This window comes from Pelophylax lessonae (genome assembly GCF_965119305.1).
Source record: "Pelophylax lessonae genome assembly, chromosome: 6".
NCBI classification, from domain to species: domain Eukaryota; kingdom Metazoa; phylum Chordata; class Amphibia; order Anura; family Ranidae; genus Pelophylax; species Pelophylax lessonae.
Genome location: NC_138773.1, coordinates 1,352,024 through 1,378,579, shown reverse-complemented (window position 1 = coordinate 1,378,579; position 26,556 = coordinate 1,352,024). Strand labels below are relative to the sequence as shown.

The 26,556-nt window shown below is 53.0% G+C and overlaps 1 protein-coding gene across 1 annotated transcript in view; it reads right to left on the bottom strand.

Annotated features, from left to right (window-relative positions):
• Nucleotides 1–2,552: 2,552 nt before the first annotated feature.
• The window catches only part of SRCAP (Snf2 related CREBBP activator protein), a 93,444-nt gene continuing 69,440 nt past the window's right edge, over nt 2,553–26,556 (bottom strand). The window contains exons 23-33 of the mRNA XM_082260524.1: nt 23,651–23,824; nt 20,711–23,568; nt 20,392–20,627; nt 19,998–20,200; nt 19,722–19,891; nt 10,898–11,094; nt 9,265–9,379; nt 6,101–6,226; nt 5,832–5,993; nt 5,662–5,745; nt 2,553–5,227 (exon numbers count right to left, since the gene is read on the bottom strand). Coding sequence (XP_082116650.1) covers nt 3,170–5,227; nt 5,662–5,745; nt 5,832–5,993; nt 6,101–6,226; nt 9,265–9,379; nt 10,898–11,094; nt 19,722–19,891; nt 19,998–20,200; nt 20,392–20,627; nt 20,711–23,568; nt 23,651–23,824 — 6,383 coding nt within the window. The 3' untranslated portion in view covers nt 2,553–3,169. The remainder of the gene's footprint in view (nt 5,228–5,661; nt 5,746–5,831; nt 5,994–6,100; nt 6,227–9,264; nt 9,380–10,897; nt 11,095–19,721; nt 19,892–19,997; nt 20,201–20,391; nt 20,628–20,710; nt 23,569–23,650; nt 23,825–26,556) is intronic.

Genomic DNA, 26,556 nt, shown 5'->3' with positions numbered 1-26,556 from the left:
AACAGATACAATGAGTACGTTTACCAACGCTTCCTCTTTGGCTATGGCTGATGCCGAAACATCCTCCTCACTGTCTGAAAAGACAGTACACGAGACACCAATACCAGCTGAAGTACCTGCAACTGCAGAAATAGGCTCAGAGTCTGAATCCGAGGTTTCAGATAATAAGGGGTTAGGCGGGGGTCGCTTACTTGCGCCCTGTCCCTGACAAGCCACTTCCACCCGGGACACAAAAGTTTCCATAATAGCGGACAATGATTCAATCGTCAGTGGGGTGCTGGAGGATCCCGCAGACCCCTCGAGGGGATCCGGAGGAGATACATGAGTGGCAGGGTCCATGTTAATTCAGGACACCTTTGCCAGAAAACACAAAAAAAACTTTTTTTTTTTTTTTTAAATAAAAAAATACCTCTTTTTTTTTTTTTTTTTTATGTGTCTCCCCCTAGCGCAATAGCGCCCCTCAGAGTACCTGCTTCTCGATCCCAGAGAGAGAGAGAGAGGGACCCCCAAGGCTCACCAACCGATGCAGTGAAGTTTCCAACCAACTGCAGTCAGCGTCTGTCTTTTACAGACTGGAAGGAGCTGTTGCTTTTTCCCGGGTAGAAGGACGTGGCTCCGCCCCCTGTGTACGCCTTCCGGCGTTCCCAGCTCTCCACGAGGTAGCTGGGCTCATGAAACATGGCCGCCCCCATACAGGAGACATTTGACTCCAAAAACATGGCGGCCGGCGTGACCTGAGGACATGCATGCACCTGGCCTACGGCAAAATGGCGGCGGACCGCCGAAATCGTTTTTCCCAGCACATCCACCTGCATCTCTGCTGAGTGGCGATTGATTGATCTACAGGAGATACACTACAAATAAGGTAGGATTATACCTCCTATGTCTGCTGTAATGCTACAGTCTGCTGGGTAGAGTGTTAGCTCTCAAACCAAGTCCACTTCCCACAAACACATACTGTATTTACCAGGGGGACTTTTAGTGTCAGATATATACTGACCATGTATGGAGGGGCCCATAATTCATACTGCCTCATAACGAGGAAAGAAAAAAGGGAACGTTTACTCACCATACCGAACCGACAGGCACCCTCTCTTCACAATACCCTCTCCACCGGGGTGGGGGTTTGTGGACCACTCCGGACGCCTCGACTCTCTGGTTCCTGGCGTCCAAGCGAGACTTTTAACTCGCAAGGTCAGTCCCTCCACTGGGACTCCGTCGCGGCCGACCCAGCGCGGAGCTCTGGTCTGCACGCGCTCGTAGGCAGAAACCGGGGTGACCACTGGATCTCAACATCCAGCCCGTCGCCCGGCCCCGCATACTTACTTGAATGTGTCGCGGCCGACCAAGCGCAATGCCATGGTCTGCGCGCGCTCGTAGGCCGGCTGGGGTGACCACAAGTGTCGCCCAGTCCGGCATCTTTGCTTGAAGATCTCACAGGAAAAACACTGGAGAAAAACTACCTAAAAAATGTCTTTTTCTTAAAGAAAAAAGTCTTGCCAGGACCAAAAGATCCCAGCAAGGAACTTAGGTCCTTACTCCTGACTAGACAGAAAAAAACTGATTCCCTGTAGCAGAGAGAGGGAGGATATACCCTCAGGGACTGCCCCTAAGGTGGAGCCAGAACGTTTTGTCTTTCTGCCTAGTCCTACTCCTGCGGAGACAACATAACCCAGCTCTTGAGAATCAAGAAGACTACGTCTGTCAATGAGCGATAGAGAAAACTGAGGTTCTTCTTGTATGGGAGAAACTTCCTGTCTATTGGTTGTCAGTGCCCATTCACCTAAAGGCAGCGTATAACCCAGATAGTCATTATTACCTGCTCTGTGTCACGTGATGTACGATAAAGAAATTAGTGAGGAACCATCTCTCAGCCATATGGTCCCTCACTTTCCCTAACATGAAATGTTAGGATGGAACACAAAGCAGCTTTAATATGATGGGCAAAGGGAATCTATCATGAAAGCAATGCTGAGTTCCTAGCACAGAATGTACTTCTTAGGTCTCGTTCACATGGGGCCATAGGGGGCCTGCACCAGATGTCAGATTGGGAGCAGCTTCTGTGTCTGTGCAAATGCTGGACCCCAACTGACCACCAGCACGGGGATGCACAGAACACCTGTGCAGGTAAACATGGCCCTCCCATGGGGCATACATTTTTACGCCCCGTATAAACAAGGCCTAAGGGTCAAACACATCTCGCACATTCTGAATTTAGCACAAGCAGACTTAAGGGCCAATCACAGTCACTGCAGCTTCCACCTCTCTACTCTCTCTTGAACCAATCGCCATGCACCGGTCCCCAGCACTGCCCAGAAGTGGCGCCGATGCCATTCAGCCAGCCGGTGGCTTCTAGCACTTCACAAAGAGGATGGGGAGAGAAATGTAACACTATCAAGAGCTTTATTCCAACAATACAAGACAAAAATAGAGAGCTTTATGTGCATTGCTAGCTAAAATAATAATAAAACTATACAAACAGTTCATGATAGATTCCCTTTAACAAGACGCTGTGCTCCAGCCATGCCACTCATTCGTACAGACGCGTCTCATTAAACGTTATACACTTAACACTTTATTTTCATGAAAGAATTACAGGAACTTGTGTAGAAACGTCCGGAGACTTAGGGCTCAGGCCACTCCCGTGGATTCCTGTCTAATGTCCGGAGACTCGGGGCTCAGGCTCAGGTCACTCCTGCAGATTCCTGTCTAATGTCCAGAGACTCGGGGCTCAGGTCACTCCTGCAGATTCCTGTCTAATGTCCGGAGACTCAGGGCTCAGGCCACTCCTGCAGATTCCTGTGTAATGTCCGGAGACTCGGGGCTCAGGTCACTCCTGCAGATTCCTGTCAAATGTCCTAGGACTCGGGGGTCAGGCTCATGTCACTCCTGCAGATTCCTGTCTAATGTCCAGAGACTCGGGGCTCAGGTCACTCCTGCGGATTTTTGTCAAATACTTAGCTAATCAAGCAGGAAATCCTTCAGCTCCTCAGCAGAAACATCCCTTTCTCCTTTAGCGGATGCCGACTGCTGTTCTTTCGGTTCTCTTTGCATAGATTGTGTCTCAATATTGGGGCCCCTAGCCAGCCCCCGGAATTGTTGGGACAGTCCTCAGCGCCCTGCTCTCCATCCTGACAAGGACAAAAGCCTGCTCTCCACAAGCTACACCTCACGTTTTGGCCTTCCTTCCTCTGTTGCTGCTGGGAAAATATTGAAGTTGATTGCGTGATGAGCGCGTGTTACTGGCGGGGTTGGCAGTAAGAGAACTGCGCAAAACCCGTTCTGCTGGGGAACAATGACGTTTTTTTCTTGCCCCTTTTTGTTTGTCACTGGAGCTGCCGTTGGGGGAGGAGGAGGGTGGGCTGGGGGAGCTTGCAGTGGGGGGTTTGCGTCTTTTGGTGGTAGATTTTTCTGGAGGAGTAACACGAGGAGAACGCCCACGCCGGGCTTTGGGAGATGATACTCGAGAGTTTTTGGAGACAAGAGGAGACTGGCTGGTCTCTAATCGAGTCCTGGCGCTGCGGGTTAAAGGAGTCCTTATCTCCTCGTCTTCTGAGGAGTCATCTGTTTCAGCGAGAGAAGAATTCTGCTCCTTGGAATCCGTGGTTTCTGCTTTTAGTGGCTTCCTCTGACAGGCCCTTGTAGTCATCTGAGGACTGGGACTCCTGTCAGGGGAACTGTCCAATTTGTAATTGTGCGATGTCAGACTACAGTTAGTTTTGGGGACCATCTGTGACCTGGGTGGCCGGCCACGTCTACGCTTGCATGGTGTGACTGGCTCATCGGCACCACTGCTGCTCGTGGCCTCCCCGCCCACTGAGGGAATGTTGGAAGAAACAGGAATGGTGGATTTAGTGGCGGGTTCAAAAAGAGCTGAAGGAAGGGGATCACTGCGTCTTCTGTCATCAGAGAAGGATTTTGCTTCTGTAGTGTGCGCCTGGGAACTGTCACATGTAGCATCTCCGACAACAGAGGTAGGGGTTGAGGGTGAAGCTGTAATAGGAGAAGTTGGGGATGCACAAATGGGAGAAGGAGGCAGTGCACCAACTGGAGACACGACGAGCGGGGACCGCGCAACTCTAAGGGGTGAGGCAGCAGGGGATGTAGGAGAGACTGGAGAGGCAGCAGCAGATGATTCTCGTCGTTTTGGGGGTCGTCCTCTCTTCCTCTTCTCAGCAGAACTGTTTTCACTCTCCGAATTCAACTTGGAGGAAGAGCTGGGACTAGCAGGGATCTGGCCAGGGCAAGGGGGCGATAACTCAGAAATGACTGCTGGGGAATGAGGAGGAAGATTGGGCTCAGGAGACTTGTCTTCCAGAGGCAGGTCAGGGACTGCAGCGGGGGACATGTCTACATTAGTCTTGGGGGGTCTTCCTCTTTTCCTCTTTGGTGGGGGACTTCCAGTCTCAGAGGTGTCCTCAGAAAGGAGATCACGGGGAGGACTCTGATACTCAGGAACATTTGGGCTGAGTGCACCATTGTCTAAAGAAGCTTGCTGTCCTCTTCCCTTAGTGTGGCGGCGAGCAGTAGGAAGCCTCTCTTGTACCACGGTAACCAGACGCCCAGGCAATCGCCTAAGCACTTTTGCATCTGGGGAGTTGTCACTAGCGCCAGCCAGCAGAATCTCACAGTCTGCAGTGACTTTCCTCCGAGGTGTGCGAGGTGGAGTAGGTTCTTCCTGTGGAGTAGTCACAGGGCTGCCTGGGGTGTGTTCACAAGGCTCAGGGCTGCCTGGAGTAAGCTCTGTACTTGGCGCACACACACTTTCTTCCTCCGTAGGAGCAGGACCCTCATCCTCTGCTTCTTGTTTAACTGTCTCTGTGGTACTTTCCTCTGTCTGAGGAACAGGGGGCGCTATAGGGGACATAGTGGATTCTGATGTGACAGCAGCACTACAAGATGTCTCCACATCATGGCCGCCGTCATCCACATCTGGAACCGAGGGCACTTCCAGTGTCTGGGGGGAGGCTTCACAAGGGTCCTCTTGGGTAGAGAGAGGAACTTCTGGGACGGCTAGGCTCTCTGCAATGTCTGTGGGCTCAGCCGCCTTGTTTCCTCTCAGTCTTTCGCTCATTCTAACGCCGATGCGTTCTCCAGGTGTCCGGGCCGGTGTGGGTGTTCGCACCCTGCGGTTTTTTCTTATTTCTTCCTCCCACTTTTCTTCAATACTCTGACCACTCTCGTCTTTGGCCTGGATCAGATCCTTGCGGGCAGCTTCTACTTGTTCCTGCAATGAAGACCGACAGGAAAGGGATGACAACCAAATTTAAAATGTACCCATGTAGAAAAAAAATACACATAATACCCAAAACTCTGAGTACCCCTTACCGTCACACACACTTATATGAGCTTGCTGGAGTTTTCCCTCCCCCATTAATATGGAGTTGCACCCCCCCCACTCTCCACTGAATTTGGGAGGTAAGGCACTGATGTTGGATGGGAAGACCCGATTCAGATGTTGGGTACCGGAAAAAAAAAAGACCTGACTCACATGGGCCAAAAAAAAAAGACCTGACTCGCATGTTGGGCCTCACATTGGGCACCAAAAAAACAAAACCAAACATTTTAATTGCCCCAGAGCCAGTACTTGAAACCCAAGCTTCCATTCTGACTTAATGACAGAGGTGTCTTCAGAGATTCCCATGGCAGAGCAATCCTTACCTCGGCCTGTTTCAGTTCCTCTCTGCTGACTTCCTCCAGTGAGGCTTCCAGGAAGTACATGGCATATCGTTCGATTGGAGTCAGCTAGGAAGACATTGTGATTGGTTAATGTTTTGGCTGGCATTTCGGCTCAGACTACACATTGTGGTAACTCTGAACACACACATTACCTGCTCCACTAGTGCCGAGATCTCCTGCTCCACACGGTTCTGCTCTTCTTCCTCTGGCTCCAGGGGAACATTCTCATTAAACTCTGCAAGATCAGCGACCTGCTCAGCCTTGACCAAAGAGGCAGCCAGGGTGTCCTCTTCATCCTCTGCTCGGCCCAGTGCCTGAAAAAAAACAACCATATGAGAAAGGGGGAGCAGCCCGGGACACCATTCATAGACTAAGGTCCTTTCTGAGCCAATTAAGTCAGAGTAGTACACAGTATTAGTACCTGCTCCAAGATATTACTTTGCCGCAAAGACGCTCCTTCTTCTGTGCTCTGCGCAGGAGAGACTGCACGCATTTCACTTTCCTTGCGAGGAATATCTTCCATGTCAAAAAGCTCCCGGATAGTGTGCTGGAAAACACAGAGACAAGGGTGAGGACCCCGATACTAACACAACCCACAAGTCAATAGGGGATAAGGGCCAACTCCATCGTATACTTGATGGCACGTGTAAAGAACCCGGAATGTGACAGAATAAACCTCTCAGACGTAAAGGGACCCAGAACGGGACAGACTAAACTTCTGGGATGAAAGGAACCCGGAATGGGGAAGACTAAACCTCTGAGGTGTAAGGAACATGGAATGGGGAACACTAAACTTCTGAGGAGTAAGAAACCCAGAGTGGATAAGACTAAACCTCTGAGGTGTAAGGAACCCAGAATGGGGGGGGGGGGGGAAGACTAAACCTTTGAGGTGTAAGGAACCCAGAATGGGGGGGAAGACTAAACCTTTGAGGTGTAAGGAACCCAGAATGGGGGGGAAGACTAAACCTTTGAGGTGTAAGGAACCCAGAATGGGGGGGAAGACTAAACCTTTGAGGTGTAAGGAACCCAGAATGGGGGGAAGACTAAACCTTTGAGGTTTAACCACTTGCCCACCGCTCACATGGAGCGTACTGCGGCAAAGTGGCACGATCCCGTCCAGCGACATAGACCTACGTCGCTGGACTCCTCCCCCTGTAGGTGGCGCTCGCGCGCCACTGGAGGCGCGCTCCCGCTGTTTTCATTCACAGCGGGAGTCGGGCCAGGGGAGGAGCAGCGGCAATCGCCACTGCTCTGCCCCGATCGTCGGGGAATCGAGTGAGGAGATCCGCCCGCCTGTGTAAACAGAGCGGGCGGATCTCCATAGTGACAGGGAGTGACAGATCGGACTGTTCAGCATAGCTGAACATCCGATCTGTCCCTGTCTCACAAAGTCACCTCCCCCCCCCCACACGTCAGTAAGCACCAGGCATACATTAACCCCTCCCTCTCCAATAAAATTAACCCCTTCACTGCCAGTGTCATTTTTACAGTAACAGTGCATATGTATAGCACTGATTACTGTAGTAATGTAACTGGTACCCCCAAAAGTGTCAAAAATGTCAGTCAAGGGTCCGATCTGTCCGCCGCAATGTCGCAGTCCCGCAAAAAAAAAAAAAAATCGCAAATCACCGCCATTACGCGTTAAAAAAAAAAAAAAAAACACCAAAAATTACAGAAATCTTTCCCTTAGTTAGTAAACGCAATAAATTTGATTTTTACATTTTTTTGGGGGGGAATTTCATATAGAAAAATGTTAAAAATATTGTTATTTTTTCAAAATAAACGCTCTTTTTTTGTTTATAGCTGAAAAAGTAAAAAGCGCAGAGGTGATCAAATACCACCAAAAGAAAGCTCTGTTTGTGGGAAAAAAAGGACGTCAATTTCGTTTGGGTACGGTGTCGCACAACCGCGCAATTGTCAGTTAAAGTCGCAAAGCGCCGAATCGCAAAAAGTGGCCTGGACGGAAGACAGCAAAATGCTCCGGTGGTAAAGTGATTAAGGAACCCAGAATGGGGGGGGGGGAAACTAAACCTCTGAGGTGTAAGGAACCCAGAATGGGGGGGGGGGGGGGGGGGAGACTAAACCTTTGAGGTGTAAGGAACCCGAAATGTAGAAGACTAAACCTCTGAGGTGTAAGGAAAGCAGAATGGGGGAAGACTAAACCTTTGAGGTGTAAGGAACCCAGAATGGGGGGGGAGACTAAACCTTTGAGGTGTAAGGAACCCGAAATGTAGAAGACTAAACCTCTGAGGTGTAAGGAACCCGGAATGGGGGGAAGACTAAACCTCTGAGGTGTAAGGAACCCGGAATGGGGAAGACTAAACCTCTGAGGTGTAAGGAAAGCAGAATGGGGGGAAGACTAAACCTTTGAGGTGTAAGGAACCCAGAATGGGGAAGACTAAACCTCTGAGGTGTAAGGAAAGCAGAATGGGGGAAGACTAAACCTTTGAGGTGTAAGGAACCCGGAATGGGGGGAAGACAAAACCTTTGAGGTGTAAGGAACCCAGAATGGGGGAAGACTAAACCTCTGAGGTGTAAGGAAAGCAGAATGGGGGGAAGACTAAACCTTTGAGGTGTAAGGAAAGCAGAATGGGGGAAGACAACCTTTGAGGTGTAAGGAACCCGGAATGGGGGGGAAGACTAAACCTTTGAGGTGTAAGGAACCCGGAATGGGGGGAAGACAAAACCTTTGAGGTGTAAGGAACCCAGAATGGGGGAAGACTAAACCTCTGAGGTGTAAGGAAAGCAGAATGGGGGGAAGACTAAACCTTTGAGGTGTAAGGAACCCAGAATGGGGGAAGACTAAACCTCTGAGGTGTAAGGAAAGCAGAATGGGGGAAGACTAAACCTCTGAGGTGTAAGGAACCCAGAATGGGGGGAAGACTAAACCTTTGAGGTGTAAGGAACCCGGAATGGGCAAGACTAAACCTCTGAGGTGTAAGGAAGCCCGAATGGGGAAGGCTAAACCTCTGAGATGTAAAGAACTCGGAATCGGACAGAATACACCTCTGCGATGTAAAGAACCCGAAAAAGGACAGAATAAACCACTGGGATGTAAGGAACCTGGAATGGGACAGACTAAACCTGTGAGGGTCTCTCTCCTCAACTGGAATGGACTATTAGAATGCATGACAGGCACAGTCTACATCTGACTCTAAAAATCCTTAGGGATTTGTTAGTAATCGCATACACATCTGGGCTGGCATACCACTCTAGATCAGCCTCTCAGCCAGGGTTCTGTGGAACCTCCAGAGGTTACTTGGGTCTATGAGAAATTTTTTGCCTCTCAGATAAGTAATCACTTAAACCAATCAGCACTGATCTTTTCAGCTATCGGTAAGGGGGGATCTTTTCAATGACCACCAACATGGGGAACATTCTTCCCAGTGCCCATCAGGCTTACATCCCACGAGTTCTAAATACAGTAATTAGAAGGGGTTCCCCAAAACAGAAAAGTTATTTCCAGGGTTGCTCCATGTTATTAAGGCTGATAAAAAGTTGTTCTAGGTGGACAATACCGCCATGGCACAGACGGTCAGGCAGAGGACGGTACATCACATACGGCTCGATAATCTGGAGAATTACCTGCTTGAAATATGCAGTGGTGAAGTTTCCACCTTCAATGGCCATATCTCCCAGCATCCTCTTCTGCTGTGCTTTCTTCAGGATGTTCTCTTCCACCGTCCGCTCGCTCACCAGCCTAGATCAAGAAATCAGAATTATGGGAGGACAGCAGATGTCAGGGGTCGGGGAACAACACCACAGAGTGAGTGTAGGATAATCAAAGGTGAGTCAATTACCTGTAAATCACAAGTCTGCCCAATCAGGGAAGGGGGAAACAGAGCGCAGTGAGCCTGGTAGCTGGGAAGAGGGGAAGGATGACAGGAGGCGGGGTGTACTAATTACCTGTATAGGTGTAAGTCCCGTGTCTGTCCAATATGGTGAGAGGATAAGAAGGAAGGGGGTTAGGATGACAGGAGGCGGGGTGTACTAATTACCTGTATAGGTGTAAGTCCCGTGTCTGTCTAATATGGTGAGAGGATAAGAAGGAAGGGGGTTAGGATGACAGGAGGCGGGGTGTACTAATTACCTGTATAGGTGTAAGTCCCGTGTCTGTCCAATATGGTGAGAGGATAAGAAGGAAGGGGGTTAGGATGACAGGAGGCGGGGTGTACTGATTACCTGTATATGTGTAAGACCCGTGTCTGTCCAATATGGTGAGAGGATAAGAAGGAAGGGGGTTAGGATGACAGGAGGTGGGGTGTACTGATTACCTGTATATGTGTAAGACCCGTGTCTGTCCAATATGGTGAGAGGATAAGAAGGAAGGGGGTTAGGATGACAGGAGGCGGGGTGTACTGATTACCTGTATAGGTGTAAGTCCTGTGTCTGTCCAATATGGTGAGAGGATAAGAAGGAAGGGGGTTAGGATGACAGGAGGCGGGGTGTACTGATTACCTGTATATGTGTAAGACCCGTGTCTGTCCAATATGGTGAGAGGATAAGAAGGAAGGGGGTTAGGATGACAGGAGGTGGGGTGTACTAATTACCTGTATAGGTGTAAGTCCTGTGTCTGTCCAATATGGTGAGAGGATAAGAAGGAAGGGGGTTAGGATGACAGGAGGCGGGGTGTACTGATTACCTGTATAGGTGTAAGTCCCGTGTCTGTCCAATATGGTGAGAGGATAAGAAGGAAGGGGGTTAGGATGACAGGAGGCGGGGTGTACTGATTACCTGTATAGGTGTAAGTCCCGTGTCTGTCCAATATGGTGAGAGGATAAGAAGGAAGGGGGTTAGGATGACAGGAGGCGGGGTGTACTGATTACCTGTATAGGTGTAAGTCCTGTGTCTGTCCAATATGGTGAGAGGATAAGAAGGAAGGGGGTTAGGATGACAGGAGGCGGGGTGTACTGATTACCTGTATAGGTGTAAGTCCCGTGTCTGTCCAATATGGTGAGAGGATAAGGAGGAAGGGGGATAGGTGGGGGTAGGATGATGGGGGGCGGGGTAATGATTACCTGTATATGTGTACGTCCCGTGTCTGTCCAATATGGTGAGAGGATAAGGAGGAAGGGGGATAGGTGGGGGTAGGATGATGGGGGGCGGGGTAATGATTACCTGTATATGTGTACGTCCCGTGTCTGTCCAATATGGTGAGAGGATAAGGAGGAAGGGGGATAGGTGGGGGTAGGATGATGGGGGGCGGGGTAATGATTACCTGTATATGTGTACGTCCCGTGTCTGTCCAATGCGATGACAGCGGTCCTGTGCTTGTGCATCCATAGTGGGGTTCCAGTCACTGTCATAGAAGATGACTGTATCTGCCCCGGTGAGATTGACACCCACACCCCCACTGCGTGTGGACAGAATAAAACAGAAAATGCGCTTGTCCATGTTAAACCGTTCCATCAAAACCTAGAAATAAAGAGACGTATGAAGACGGAAAATACATGTAGAAGGAGATAAGGGGGAGGGATGGAGGAAGGAAGGGATGGAGGGAGAGAGAGTGAGGGATGAAAGGAAGGAAGAGAAGGGAGGAAGGAAGACGGAGAAGGGAGGAAGGAAGAGAAGGGAGGAAGAGAAGTGAAGAAAGGGAATGAGGGAGGAATGTGGGGGTGGAAGGAGGGGAATGAGACAAGAGGAGCAGATGGAAGGGGGGGAAAGGAAGGGGGAGGGGGGAGAGGGATGAAGGAATGGAGGGAGGGAGGGAGGAAGAAAGGAAGGGAGGGAGGAAGGAATGGAGGGAGGGGAGTAATGAAGGGAGGAATGAAGGAAGGGAGGGAGGGATGAAGGGAGGAAGGAAGGGGGGGGTAGGGATGAAGGAAGGGGGGGTAGGAATGAAGGGAGGAAGGAAGGGGGGGTAGGAATGGAGGGAGGGAGGAAGGAAGGAAAGGAGGGAGGAAGGAAGGAAAGGAGGGAGGAATGAAGGTAGGGAGGGAGGGAGGAATGAAGGTAGGGAGGGAGGGAGGAATGAAGGAAAGGAGGGAGGGAGGAATGAAGGAAAGGAGGGAGGGAGGAATGAAGGTAGGGAGGAATGAAGGAAAGGAGGGAGGAATGAAGGTAGGGAGGGGGGGAGGAATGAAGGAAATGAGGGAGGGAGGAATGAAGGAAAGGAGGGAGGGAGGAATGAAGGAAATGAGGGAGGGAGGAATGAAGGAAAGGAGGGAGGGAGGAATGAAGGAAAGGAGGGAGGGAGGAATGAAGGAAAGGAGGGAGGGAGGAATGAAGGTAGGGAGGGAGGGAGGAATGAAGGAAGGGAGGGAGGGAGGAATGAAGGTAGGGAGGGAGGGAGGAATGAAGGAAAGGAGGGAGGGAGGAATGAAGGTAGGGAGGGAGGGAGGAATGAAGGAAAGGAGGGAGGGAGGAATGAAGGTAGGGAGGAATGAAGGAAAGGAGGGAGGGAGGAATGAAGGAAAGGAGGGAGGAATGAAGGAAAGGAGGGAGGGAGGAATGAAGGAAAGGAGGGAGGGAGGAATGAAGGAAAGGAGGGAGGGAGGAATGAAGGAAAGGAGGGAGGGAGGAATGAAGGTAGGGAGGGAGGGAGGAATGAAGGAAAGGAGGGAGGGAGGAATGAAGGAAAGGAGGGAGGGAGGAATGAAGGAAAGGAGGGAGGGAGGAATGAAGGTAGGGAGGGAGGGATGAAGGAAAGGAGGGAGGGAGGAATGAAGGTAGGGAGGAATGAAGGAAAGGAGGGAGGGAGGAATGAAGGAAAGGAGGGAGGAATGAAGGAAAGGAGGGAGGGAGGAATGAAGGAAAGGAGGGAGGGAGGAATGAAGGAAAGGAGGGAGGGAGGAATGAAGGAAAGGAGGGAGGGAGGAATGAAGGTAGGGAGGGAGGGATGAAGGAAAGGAGGGAGGGAGGAATGAAGGAAAGGAGGGAGGGAGGGATGAAGGAAAGGAGGGAGGGAGGAATGAAGGAAAGGAGGGAGGGAGGAATGAAGGAAAGGAGGGAGGGAGGGAGGAATGAAGGGAGGGAGGGAGGAATGAAGGAAAGGAGGGAGGGAGGAATGAAGGAAAGGAGGGAGGGAGGAATGAAGGGAGGGAGGGAGGGAGTGTAAAATACCTCCTCTAAGTTTGGGATTTTAGGAGCAAAAATCAATACCATTTATTACCAAAGCTTGTATTTTATTTAATTCATAGAAAAAAAGAAGAAATACATAACATCATAGACATAAAAATTGAATTGACAGTTGAATAACACTTGTTGAGGTAGTATAGTTGTTTTTCACCCATTTGGGAAAAGTCCCCCAGGGAAAAAATGTTGAATGATTGGACCAGAGGGGTCCGCAAGAAGATGGAATGTCCAACGCGTTTCAAACTCTATACAAATTTAGGTTCTTCTTCAGGGACAAGGTCTCCACTTCTGTAACACAATGAACAATCAGTAATTCATAATTCTTCATTTACATATAGTTAATAACAGAGAAAGTTACTTTCACTGACCAAAACTTCCACATCCTATTAGGACTCTGTAGGGATGTCCTGGCGTCCCCTCAAATCCTTTACTCCTGTAGGGCCGCAGAGAAAGATAAAAACAGATCCCAGAAAAACCCTTGAACAAAAAAGAAAAGTAATGAGGAGACCGCGCAGATAATGGCCCGTTCTATCGGGAGCCCCTGTTACGGACTACCAAGGATCGCGATCGGCACCATTACCCCCTGCAGCTAGCAGATGAGGAGGGTTTCTTCCTCCTGTATGCGGAGACATCCTTCCCGGGAACGTCCAGAGGAGGACCTCCAACCACCTCATTTGAGGTCTTTATGGAGTTGGTATTATGGAGGTGGGCACGGATGATTCCATTATCTGTGCGGTTTCCTCATTACTTTACTTTTTTGGTCAAGGGTTTTTCTGGGATCTGTTTTTATCTTTCTCTGCGGCCCTCCAGGAGTAAAGGATTTGAGGGGACGCCAGGACATCCCTACAGAGTCCTAATAGGATGTGGAAGTTTTGGTCAGTGAAAGTAACTTTCTCTGTTATTAACTATATGTAAATGAAGAATTACTGATTGTTCATTGTGTTACAGAAGTGGAGACCTTGTCCCTGAAGAAGAACCTAAATTTGTAGAGTTGAGGGTTTTCTCTCTTTTCCTCCATCTGTCCTGTAACGGAAGTGTAGGTGGGACAGAACGCACACGGAGAGCAGGAGTGCCAACAAAGCCTTTTATTGAACGGTAGCGGGTAGGCTCACAAAGAAAGGGGCCAAACAAAGGTGCCCAGGGTCAGACCCAACGTGGGTAGGACAGAGTTCCAGATAACAGGGGTAGTCCGCAACAGGGGCTCCCGATAGAAGGGGCAAAGTCCTGGCCACTGAGGGATTGGGCCACACACGGGTCGGAGAAAACAATGAGGTGACAAAGTCCAGGCAAAGTTTTGCTAGGCCAAGGGTTAATCCATTCACCAGCAGGCAGGTATAGGGTTAATCTACACGCAGGGTTATAGTAAGGGGCGGGGTAAACCCACACTCCGGGTTGTAGGAAGGGGCGGGGTAAACCCACACTCCGGGTTGTAGGAAGGGGCGGGGTAAACCCACACTCCGGGTTGTAGGAAGGGGCGGGGTAAACCCACACTCCGGGTTGTAGGAAGGGGCGGGGTAAACCCACACTCCGGGTTGTAGGAAGGGGCGGGGTAAACCCACACTCCGGGTTGTAGGAAGGGGCGGGGTAAACCCACACTCCGGGTTGTAGGAAGGGGCGGGGTAAACCCACACTCCGGGTTGTAGGAAGGGGCGGGGTAAACCCACACTCCGGGTTGTAGGAAGGGGCGGGGTAAACCCACACTCCGGGTTGTAGGAAGGGGCGGGGTAAACCCACACTCCGGGTTGTAGGAAGGGGCGGGGTAAACCCACACTCCGGGTTGTAGGAAGGGGCGGGGTAAACCCACACTCCGGGTTGTAGGAAGGGGCGGGGTAAACCCACACTCCGGGTTGTAGGAAGGGGCGGGGTAAACCCACACTCCGGGTTGTAGGAAGGGGCGGGGTAAACCCACACTCCGGGTTGTAGGAAGGGGCGGGGTAAACCCACACTCCGGGTTGTAGGAAGGGGCGGGGTAAACCCACACTCCGGGTTGTAGGAAGGGGCGGGGTAAACCCACACTCCGGGTTGTAGGAAGGGGCGGGGTAAACCCACACTCCGGGTTGTAGGAAGGGGCGGGGTAAACCCACACTCCGGGTTGTAGGAAGGGGCGGGGTAAACCCACACTCCGGGTTGTAGGAAGGGGCGGGGTAAACCCACACTCCGGGTTGTAGGAAGGGGCGGGGTAAACCCACACTCCGGGTTGTAGGAAGGGGCGGGGTAAACCCACACTCCGGGTTGTAGGAAGGGGCGGGGTAAACCCACACTCCGGGTTGTAGGAAGGGGCGGGGTAAACCCACACTCCGGGTTGTAGGAAGGGGCGGGGTAAACCCACACTCCGGGTTGTAGGAAGGGGCGGGGTAAACCCACACTCCGGGTTGTAGGAAGGGGCGGGGTAAACCCACACTCCGGGTTGTAGGAAGGGGCGGGGTAAACCCACACTCCGGGTTGTAGGAAGGGGCGGGGTAAACCCACACTCCGGGTTGTAGGAAGGGGCGGGGTAAACCCACACTCCGGGTTGTAGGAAGGGGCGGGGTAAACCCACACTCCGGGTTGTAGGAAGGGGCGGGGTAAACCCACACTCCGGGTTGTAGGAAGGGGCGGGGTAAACCCACACTCCGGGTTGTAGGAAGGGGCGGGGTAAACCCACACTCCGGGTTGTAGGAAGGGGCGGGGTAAACCCACACTCCGGGTTGTAGGAAGGGGCGGGGTAAACCCACACTCCGGGTTGTAGGAAGGGGCGGGGTAAACCCACACTCCGGGTTGTAGGAAGGGGCGGGGTAAACCCACACTCCGGGTTGTAGGAAGGGGCGGGGTAAACCCACACTCCGGGTTGTAGGAAGGGGCGGGGTAAACCCACACTCCGGGTTGTAGGAAGGGGCGGGGTAAACCCACACTCCGGGTTGTAGGAAGGGGCGGGGTAAACCCACACTCCGGGTTGTAGGAAGGGGCGGGGTAAACCCACACTCCGGGTTGTAGGAAGGGGCGGGGTAAACCCACACTCCGGGTTGTAGGAAGGGGCGGGGTAAACCCACACTCCGGGTTGTAGGAAGGGGCGGGGAAAACCCACACTCCGGGTTGTAGGAAGGGGCGGGGTAAACCCACACTCCGGGTTGTAGGAAGGGACGGGGTAAACCCACACTCCGGGTTGTAGGAAGGGACGGGGTAAACCCACACTCCGGGTTGTAGGAAGGGACGGGGTAAACCCACACTCCGGGTTGTAGGAAGGGACGGGGTAAACCCACACTCCGGGTTGTAGGAAGGGACGGGGTAAACCCACACTCCGGGTTGTAGGAAGGGACGGGGTAAACCCACACTCCGGGTTGTAGGAAGGGACGGGGTAAACCCACACTCCGGGTTGTAGGAAGGGACGGGGTAAACCCACACTCCGGGTTGTAGGAAGGGACGGGGTAAACCCACACTCCGGGTTGTAGGAAGGGACGGGGTAAACCCACACTCCGGGTTGTAGGAAGGGACGGGGTAAACCCACACTCCGGGTTGTAGGAAGGGACGGGGTAAACCCACACTCCGGGTTGTAGGAAGGGACGGGGTAAACCCACACTCCGGGTTGTAGGAAGGGACGGGGTAAACCCACACTCCGGGTTGTAGGAAGGGACGGGGTAAACCCACACTCCGGGTTGTAGGAAGGGACGGGGTAAACCCACACTCCGGGTTGTAGGAAGGGGCGGGGTAAACCCACACTCCGGGTTGTAGGAAGGGGCGGGGTAAACCCACACTCCGGGTTGTAGGAAGGGGCGGGGTAAACCCACACTCCGGGTTGTAGGAAGGGGCGGGGTAAACCCACACTCCGGGTTGTAGGAAGGGGCGGGGTAAACCCACACTCCGGGTTGTAGGAAGGGGCGGGGTAAACCCACACTCCGGGTTGTAGGAAGGGGCGGGGTAAACCCACACTCCGGGTTGTAGGAAGGGGCGGGGTAAACCCACACTCCGGGTTGTAGGAAGGGGCGGGGTAAACCCACACTCCGGGTTGTAGGAAGGGACGGGGTAAACCCACACTCCGGGTTGTAGGAAGGGACGGGGTAAACCCACACTCCGGGTTGTAGGAAGGGACGGGGTAAACCCACACTCCGGGTTGTAGGAAGGGACGGGGTAAACCCACACTCCGGGTTGTAGGAAGGGACGGGGTAAACCCACACTCCGGGTTGTAGGAAGGGACGGGGTAAACCCACACTCCGGGTTGTAGGAAGGGACGGGGTAAACCCACACTCCGGGTTGTAGGAAGGGACGGGGTAAACCCACACTCCGGGTTGTAGGAAGGGACGGGGTAAACCCACACTCCGGGTTGTAGGAAGGGACGGGGTAAACCCACACTCCGGGTTGTAGGAAGGGACGGGGTAAACCCACACTCCGGGTTGTAGGAAGGGACGGGGTAAACCCACACTCCGGGTTGTAGGAAGGGACGGGGTAAACCCACACTCCGGGTTGTAGGAAGGGACGGGGTAAACCCACACTCCGGGTTGTAGGAAGGGACGGGGTAAACCCACACTCCGGGTTGTAGGAAGGGACGGGGTAAACCCACACTCCGGGTTGTAGGAAGGGACGGGGTAAACCCACACTCCGGGTTGTAGGAAGGGACGGGGTAAACCCACACTCCGGGTTGTAGGAAGGGACGGGGTAAACCCACACTCCGGGTTGTAGGAAGGGGCGGGGTAAACCCACACTCCGGGTTGTAGGAAGGGGCGGGGTAAACCCACACTCCGGGTTGTAGGAAGGGACGGGGTAAACCCACACTCCGGGTTGTAGGAAGGGACGGGGTAAACCCACACTCCGGGTTGTAGGAAGGGACGGGGTAAACCCACACTCCGGGTTGTAGGAAGGGACGGGGTAAACCCACACTCCGGGTTGTAGGAAGGGACGGGGTAAACCCACACTCCGGGTTGTAGGAAGGGACGGGGTAAACCCACACTCCGGGTTGTAGGAAGGGACGGGGTAAACCCACACTCCGGGTTGTAGGAAGGGACGGGGTAAACCCACACTCCGGGTTGTAGGAAGGGACGGGGTAAACCCACACTCCGGGTTGTAGGAAGGGACGGGGTAAACCCACACTCCGGGTTGTAGGAAGGGACGGGGTAAACCCACACTCCGGGTTGTAGGAAGGGACGGGGTAAACCCACACTCCGGGTTGTAGGAAGGGACGGGGTAAACCCACACTCCGGGTTGTAGGAAGGGACGGGGTAAACCCACACTCCGGGTTGTAGGAAGGGACGGGGTAAACCCACACTCCGGGTGGTAGGAAGGGACGGGGTAAACCCACACTCCGGGTTGTAGGAAGGGACGGGGTAAACCCACACTCCGGGTTGTAGGAAGGGACGGGGTAAACCCACACTCCGGGTTGTAGGAAGGGACGGGGTAAACCCACACTCCGGGTTGTAGGAAGGGACGGGGTAAACCCACACTCCGGGTTGTAGGAAGGGACGGGGTAAACCCACACTCCGGGTTGTAGGAAGGGACGGGGTAAACCCACACTCCGGGTTGTAGGAAGGGACGGGGTAAACCCACACTCCGGGTTGTAGGAAGGGACGGGGTAAACCCACACTCCGGGTTGTAGGAAGGGACGGGGTAAACCCACACTCCGGGTTGTAGGAAGGGACGGGGTAAACCCACACTCCGGGTTGTAGGAAGGGACGGGGTAAACCCACACTCCGGGTTGTAGGAAGGGACGGGGTAAACCCACACTCCGGGTTGTAGGAAGGGACGGGGTAAACCCACACTCCGGGTTGTAGGAAGGGACGGGGTAAACCCACACTCCGGGTTGTAGGAAGGGACGGGGTAAACCCACACTCCGGGTTGTAGGAAGGGACGGGGTAAACCCACACTCCGGGTTGTAGGAAGGGACGGGGTAAACCCACACTCCGGGTTGTAGGAAGGGACGGGGTAAACCCACACTCCGGGTTGTAGGAAGGGACGGGGTAAACCCACACTCCGGGTTGTAGGAAGGGACGGGGTAAACCCACACTCCGGGTTGTAGGAAGGGACGGGGTAAACCCACACTCCGGGTTGTAGGAAGGGACGGGGTAAACCCACACTCCGGGTTGTAGGAAGGGACGGGGTAAACCCACACTCCGGGTTGTAGGAAGGGACGGGGTAAACCCACACTCCAGGGTGTAGGAACAGACGGGGTAAACCCACACTCCAGGGTGTAGGAACAGACGGGGTAAACCCACACTCCAGGTTGTAGGAAGGGACGGGGTAAACCCACACTCCAGGTTGTAGGAAGGGACGGGGTAAATCCACACTCCAGGCTGTAGGAAGGGACGGGGTAAACCCACACTCCAGGTTGGCAGGCAGGTTTGAAGAGGCCCGCAGGAACCAGTAGGGGAGTCTTACAAGCAGCAGAGATGAACAACCCAGGAGGGACTCTCACTCTGCTATATATCTTAGGATATATAGCAGAAGTGGGGACCTTTTCCCTGAAGAAGAACGTAAATTTGTATAGAGTTTGAAACGCGTTTGACATTCCCTTTTCTTGCGGACACCTCTGGTCCAATCATTCAACATTTTTTCAAGAGAGGGATGAGAAACCGATGGGGGAGGAAGCAGGGAAGAGAAGAGAGGGATGAGAAACCAATAGGGGAGAGAGGAGGGAAGAGAAGAGAGGGATGAGAAACCGAAGGGGGAGGGAGGGAGCTGCGCTCCAGCAGGTGGCAAGACAACTCCCATCTGGCGTCGGGTTGCCTTGGCAACCAGCCCCGCCCTCCTCTACTCAAGCCCACACAAGGAGTGTGTGGTTTGTCCACAGGCAGGGGAAGGGAGAAGGACAGCACAGTGGGGGGGCAGGCAATGGAGTGAGCGGGGGGGGGGGCAGGCAATGGAGTGAGCGGCCAGGGGGGAGAGAAGAATACAATGCTGGGGAAGATGGCAAAGTATTGAGGGTGCAGGAAAAAGGAAAAGAGGGGGGGGAGAAGTAGGGCCGTAACAGTCCCGCCCCTGGGAGAGGGGCGGGATCTCATTACCTGTCTCTGTTCTATGCGTGTAGAACCGTCCAGTCGCAGGTAGATGTGTCCATGGTAGTTGAGGAATTGCTCCAGGACATCCAACATTCGGGTCATCTGAGTGAAGAGGAGGACACGATGGCCTCCAGATTTCAGCTCCCGCAGAAGGCGGTCCAGAGTCTGTAACTTTCCTGTTGGTGACAAATGGTATTACAAGGATCCCGGAATAGGCACCAAACCAACAGCTCTGCGGATAGGAATATACTGAATGCGTGCTGCAGGTGGGGAGAGACTTACCGCAGTCATACTGGATGAGCCGCAGGTCTGGGAACTGAGTCCTCATGTTGGAGATGATTCGATGGAGACAGCGGGTGTGAGAGGTCAGCTCCTGGTACAACGTCTCTCTGAAGAGGGACTCCTGAAGAAGCATGGATGGGGGAGGGTGCGAAGTGTGCAGAGTGATCTGGGGGGCCTCCACAGGAGGCATAGCGATGATAAACCTGGGAAGAGGCAGATGTCTGAGTGAGGCTCATCCTCCTCGTATCTACAATATCCTCCCCGATACGCACACCTCACTGCAATTATCTTCACCCCCGAGTACCGTCACACCTCCCTCCCACCGTCACCCCCCCCCCCCCAAGGACCGTCACACTCCCCCAAGCACCGTCACACCCCCCAAGCACTGTCATACCTCTCAATGATTGGACGCAGCTGCTCCAGGCGTTGTTCTGGCGTGAAGATACACTTCCTCAAGGCATCTGTCTGGGGGTAAGTACAGTAATTACCAGAAAGCGAAGTCTGCAGAGTACAGACACTGAGGACCTCGGTGCCATACACCGGGGATAAGCTGCATCGTCTCTCATTCAGGTGGAATATTCGTTCCAATCGCTCCATCTTCTGTTTTTTCCGTCGCTCCTCCAGGGGTTCCTACAGGAAGATCATACATATAAGAAGTGACATCTCTCCTGGTACAGGCTCCGCAATGGTAAACACCTCTCAAGATTCCTCACCAAGTAGAAGGGAGAGCGGGGTGGTGGGGGCAGCAGACGTCTCGGCCTGACGCATGCGTTGATGGTGGCGCTGTGACTGATACGGGACTCATCTCCTTCCAGTGTGATCTCCGACTCGGATGCTGTACTCAAGGTGACACTGACTGGTGGAGGACCAGCGATAGAGAGGGACAGAGAGGACTCTGGGAAATTCTTGGATTCCTGGCTATTGATAGATGTAGTTAGTGTAGAAGCCGTGTCTGGGTTGTTGGAATGTGATGTAAAGGGGGAGGGTGATGAGGCAGGTTTAGGAACCGTTATCCCGGGGGGCTTTGCATCTATTGGCTGAGAAGGGAAAAGAGGGATGTGGGAGGGAGCGGAAAGCACTAAGGAAGGGGAAGAAGCGGTGAGGGTTAAGGGAGCGGACACAGAGATGACCAAAGGATTGGCGCCAGAGGAGGGCAGCATTGAGACCGGAGCATGGTCCACAGGCGGAGCCAGAATGGCAGAAGATAAGTCAGGTGCCTGAGCCGGAGCGGACACCAGTAAGAGAGATGAAGGGTCTGGTGAGGAGGCTGGCAGAGAGGACACAGGAGTGGGGGTGGAGGCTGTTAGTAAAGGTAAAGGAATAGGAGTGGAGGCTGGCAGTGATGGGAGAGGAGCTGGAGCAGAGGTTGGCATTGATGGGGTCACTGTGGAAGCCAGGAGAGAAGGCAGGGGGGCTGGAGCCTTGATTTGTACTGTGGGTATGACAGGTTGTGCTGAACCTGGGGTTGGCACTGAAGCTACAAATGTGGAAACCATGGTGGGCTCCAAAGCAACAGAAGGGAGTAAGGGCGCTTGGGTCTCAGCAGACAGGGTACACGAAGCTGGGATCACAGAGGGTACAGGGGCCATAGAGGTTGGGGCCTCCACCAATCCAGATGGTGGCAGAGTTGGGGCTTTTACCTGGACAGTAAATAAAGGGGCTGATGGTTTAGGCAGCAAAGAGGGAAAGCAAGTGGAGGTGGACAGCAGGGGGGAGGGGGAATTGGTGAAAGAGGACACCGACGTAGTGTACATTACAGATGCCACAGCCCCCGGGGCCCTCATTGCGGCAGGCTGGTTGGGGACACAGGTGGTGGTGAGAACGGAAGATACCTGAGTGGCAGTGGATGCAGGAAGTAATGGCAGGTTGGTAGAGGCAGACGTTACACCGAGCAATGGAACTTTACCGGATGCTGCTGCCAATAAAGGAACTGCGTTAGGTACAGGAGCCGGAAGTATGGGCATTGGAGCCGAAGTCATGGGGGGTAATTTGAGAGATGCGTTAAGTACAAAGGGGGGGAGTGTATCCGTTGAGGTGTCTAGCAGAGGCATAGGGGCCGACTCTGGAGACAAGAGTAAAGGGTGGTTACCGGATGCCTCCAGCATAGAGGCCGTGAGCAGGGTTCCTGGAGTTGGAGTGGACAGCACCGGTAGGGGGCCAGCAGTAGAAGTAGAGGAAGAAATCGCAGGGACCGTGGATGGCGTCTCCACCGACGAGTGCGGCACTGTCAATGGGTTCTGGCTAGCAGATGAAATGGGTAAGGGAGCTGCAAATGAAGCCAGCTGACCAGACAAAGGGGCAGCCAGTAATGGCAGAGAGGCAGACACAGAGGCAGATGGTAATGGGGCAGATAAGGAAGGGGAGGCCAGTAACGGTAGAGAGGCAGACACAGAGGCAGATGGTAATGGGGCAGATAAGGTAGGAGCAGCCAGCAACGGCAGAGAGGCAGACACAGAGGGTAAAGGGGAAGATAAGGAAGAGGCAGCCAGCAATGGCAGAGAGGCAGAGGGTAAGGGGGCAGATAAGGAAGAGGAAGCCAGTAACGGCAGAGAGGCAGACACGGATGGTAACGGGGCAGATAAGGAAGAGGAAGCCAGTAACGGCAGAGAGGCAGACACAGATGGTAACGGGGCAGATAAGGAAGGGGCAGCCAGCAACGGCAGCGAGGCAGACACAGAGGCAGACGGTAATGGTGCAGATAAAGAAGGGGCAGCTAGTATCGGCAGAGATGCAGACACAGATGGTAACGGGGCAGATAAGGAAGGGGCAGCCAGTAACGGCAGAGAGGCAGACACAGAGGGTAACGGGGAAGATAAGGAAGGGGAGGCCAATAACGGCAGAGAGGCAGACACAGAGGGTAACGGGGCAGATAATGATGGGGCAGCTAGGGTGGGAAAGGCGGCTGCATTAGACGGCGTGTAAATGACTGGGGTGGGGCCACTGTTAGTAGAAACCAAAGGAGACAGAGCCAGGAGAGACAATGGACTGGTTAGGAAACGAGCAGCGTTGGAGGCAGCAGAGTTGGCGATGAGGGCTGGCACCAAGCTCAGGTTGTAAGTGGGAGGAGACACTTTAGGGATGTTGGCGGCAGGGGGGGAAGGAGAGTTCACCGTATTAGGCACACTGGTCATGGGTACTGCAGGCGGTAAAGAGTCTGACAACTGATTCTGGAGGCCATTTCCATTCTGCACAGGATGACTATCCAGGAGGGAGGAGTTTGGATTCTGGGAGGACTTCAGAAATAGCGGTGAAGAGTCTGAACCAACCATGGGCTGGGTGGTAGTGCCATTAGATGGAACAGATGTGTGGGTGGTACAGGGGGAGCAGTTTGTCATGGAGGGGCTTGCAGAATGTCTAGGAGGGGATGGGTGGTGGTTTGTCAGCTGTACAGCAGAGGATGGGCCCGTTGCCACAAGGCGTAGGGCCACACCAGACAGAGGGGGGGTGGGGGTATCCTCAGTACTCTGGGCGATGGTACTCGGAGAAGGAAGCCTTGGGGTCATTGTTGGACTGGAGACCATTAGGAGAGGACTGGAGGCCAACGTAATGTTAGAGGTGGCCGCAGCTGGAGCTGTGAAGAGAGAAGAATTCGGATCAGTATAATGACAGAAGAGGACATTGTGGTGGAATCCATCACCAAAGATCTATTATACCTGCTCTGTCCACGGATCCATCCCAGGGGGTCATCTGCTCACCGTGTGCACCACTGGGCAGAACTCGGAGAACTGGCCGTACCTGGGGAGCCAGTGGAGGGCGCTGTGGAGAGGCCTGAACTTCTCTGGGTGCCTGTCTGACCACAATCTTCACCACACCAGGAGCATTCACTACTGAGAGAGAGAGAGACCGGCAATGAGAGCATTCACTTCCGAGAGAGAGAGAGAGAGAGACCGGCAATGAGAGCATTTACTACTGAGAGAGAGAGACCGGCAATGAGAGCATTCACTACTGAGAGAGACCGGCAATGAGAGCATTCACTACTGAGAGAGAGAGACCGGCAATGAGAGCATTCACTTCCGAGAGAGAGAGAGACCGGCAATGAGAGAATTTACTACTGAGAGAGAGAGAGAGACCGGCAATGAGAGCATTCACTACTGAGAGAGACCGGCAATGAGAGCATTCACTACTGAGAGAGAGAGAGAGACCGGCAATGAGAGCATTCACTTCCGAGAGAGAGAGAGACCGGCAATGAGAGCATTTACTACTGAGAGAGAGAGAGAGAGACCGGCAATGAGAGCATTCACTACTGAGAGAGACCGGCAATGAGAGCATTCACTACTGAGAGAGAGAGACCGGCAATGAGAGCATTCACTACTGAGAGAGAGAGAGAGACCGGCAATGAGAGCATTCACTACTGAGAGAGACCGGCAATGAGAGCATTCACTACTGAGAGAGAGAGACCGGCAATGAGAGCATTCACTACTGAGAGAGAGAGAGAGAGAGACCAGCAATAAGAGCATTCACTACTGATAGAGGCGGGAAATAAGAGCATTCACTACTGATAGATAGAGGCGGGAAATAAGCATTCACTACTGAGAGAGACCGGCAATGAGAGCATTCAGTACTGAGAGGGAGACCGGCAATGAGAGCATTCAGTACTGAGAGGGAGACCGGCAATGAGAGCATTCAGTACTGAGAGAGAGACCGGCAATGAGAGCATTCACTACTGAGAGAGACCGGCAATGAGAGCATTCAGGACTGAGAGGGAGACCGGCAATGAGAGCATTCAGTACTGAGAGGGAGACCGGCAATGAGAGCATTCAATACTGAGAGGGAGACCGGCAATGAGAGCATTCACTACTGAGAGGGAGACCGGCAATGAGAGCATTCACTACTGAGAGGGAGACCGGCAATGAGAGCATTCACTACTGAGAAAGAGAGAGGGAGACCGGCAATGAGAGCATTCACTACAGAGAGAGACTCGGCAATGAGACCATTCACTACTGAGAGGGAGACCAGCAATGAGACCATTCACTACTGAGAAGGAGACCGGCAATGAGAGCATTCACAACTAAGAGGGAGACCGGCAATGAGAGCATTCACTACAGAGAGAGACCGGCAATGAGACCATTCACTACTGAGAGGGAGACCGGCAATGAGAGCATTCACTACTGAGAGGGAGACCGGCAATGAGAGCATTCACTACTGAGAGGGAGACCGGCAATGAGAGCATTCACTACTGAGAGGGAGACCGGCAATGAGAGCATTCACTACTGAGAAAGAGAGAGAGAGACCGGCAATGAGAGCATTCACTACAGAGAGAGACCAGCAATGAGAGCATTCACTACGGAGAGAGACCGGCAATGAGAGCATTCACTACTGAGAGGGAGACCGGTAATGAGAGCATTCACTACTGAGAGGGAGACCGGCAATGAGAGCATTCACTACTGAGAGGGAGACCGGTAATGAGAGCATTCACTACTGAGAGGGAGACCGGCAATGAGAGCATTCACTACTGAAAGGGAGACAGGCAATGAGAGCATTCACTACTGAGAGGGAGATCGGCAATGAGAGCATTCACTACTGAGAGGGAGATCGGCAATGAGAGCATTCACTACTGAGAGGGAGATCGGCAATGAGACCATTCACTACTGAGAAAGAGAGAGACCGGCAATGAGAGCATTCACTACTGAGAGGGAGACCGGCAATGAGACCATTCACTACTGAGAGGGAGACCGGCAATGAGACCATTCACTACTGAGAGGGAGACCGGCAATGAGAGCATTCACTACTGAGAGGGAGACCGGCAATGAGAGCATTCACTACTGAGAGGGAGACCGGCAATGAGAGCATTCACTACTGAGAGGGAGACCGGCAATGAGAGCATTCACTACTGAGAGGGAGATCGGCAATGAGACCATTCACTACTGAGAGGGAGACCGGCAATGAGACCATTCACTACTGAGAGGGAGATCGGCAATGAGACCATTCACTACTGAGAAAGAGAGAGACCGGCAATGATTATGAGACCATTCACTACTGAGAGGGAGACCGGCAATGAGACCATTCACTACTGAGAAAGAGCGAGAGAGAGAGAGTGAGAGTGAGACCGGCAATGAGAGCATTCACTACTGAAAGAGACCGGCAATGAGAGTATAATACACCCAGGGGTCAGATGATTGTCTTTAAGGGCAGCTATAATACCCCCAGGCATCAGGTTTCTCTGACTTGAGGGGGGCAGCTATAATACACCCAGGGGTCAGATGACTGGGGTGCAGGTGCTACCAAGTTGTCCCTGAGCCACCCGTGTTGTTGCTGGCTGTCCTCAGGATGGTGGTCATGTTGGAAGGTGAATCTTCGGCTCAGTCTGAGGTCCTGAGCTGTGGACGGGTTTTTATTTAAGAGATCGACTTTGCTACATTCAGCTTTCCCTCATCCCAGACCAGTCTCCCAGTCCCACCCCCACAGCATGACACTGCGACCACCATGTGTCACAATTGGGATGGTATTGGGCAGAGCCAGGTTTCCTCTAGACAGAACCTTTAGAATTGAGGCCAAACAGTTCAATCTTGGATTCATCAGACCAGAGAATCTTCTTCCTCCGAGTCTGAGAGTTATTCAG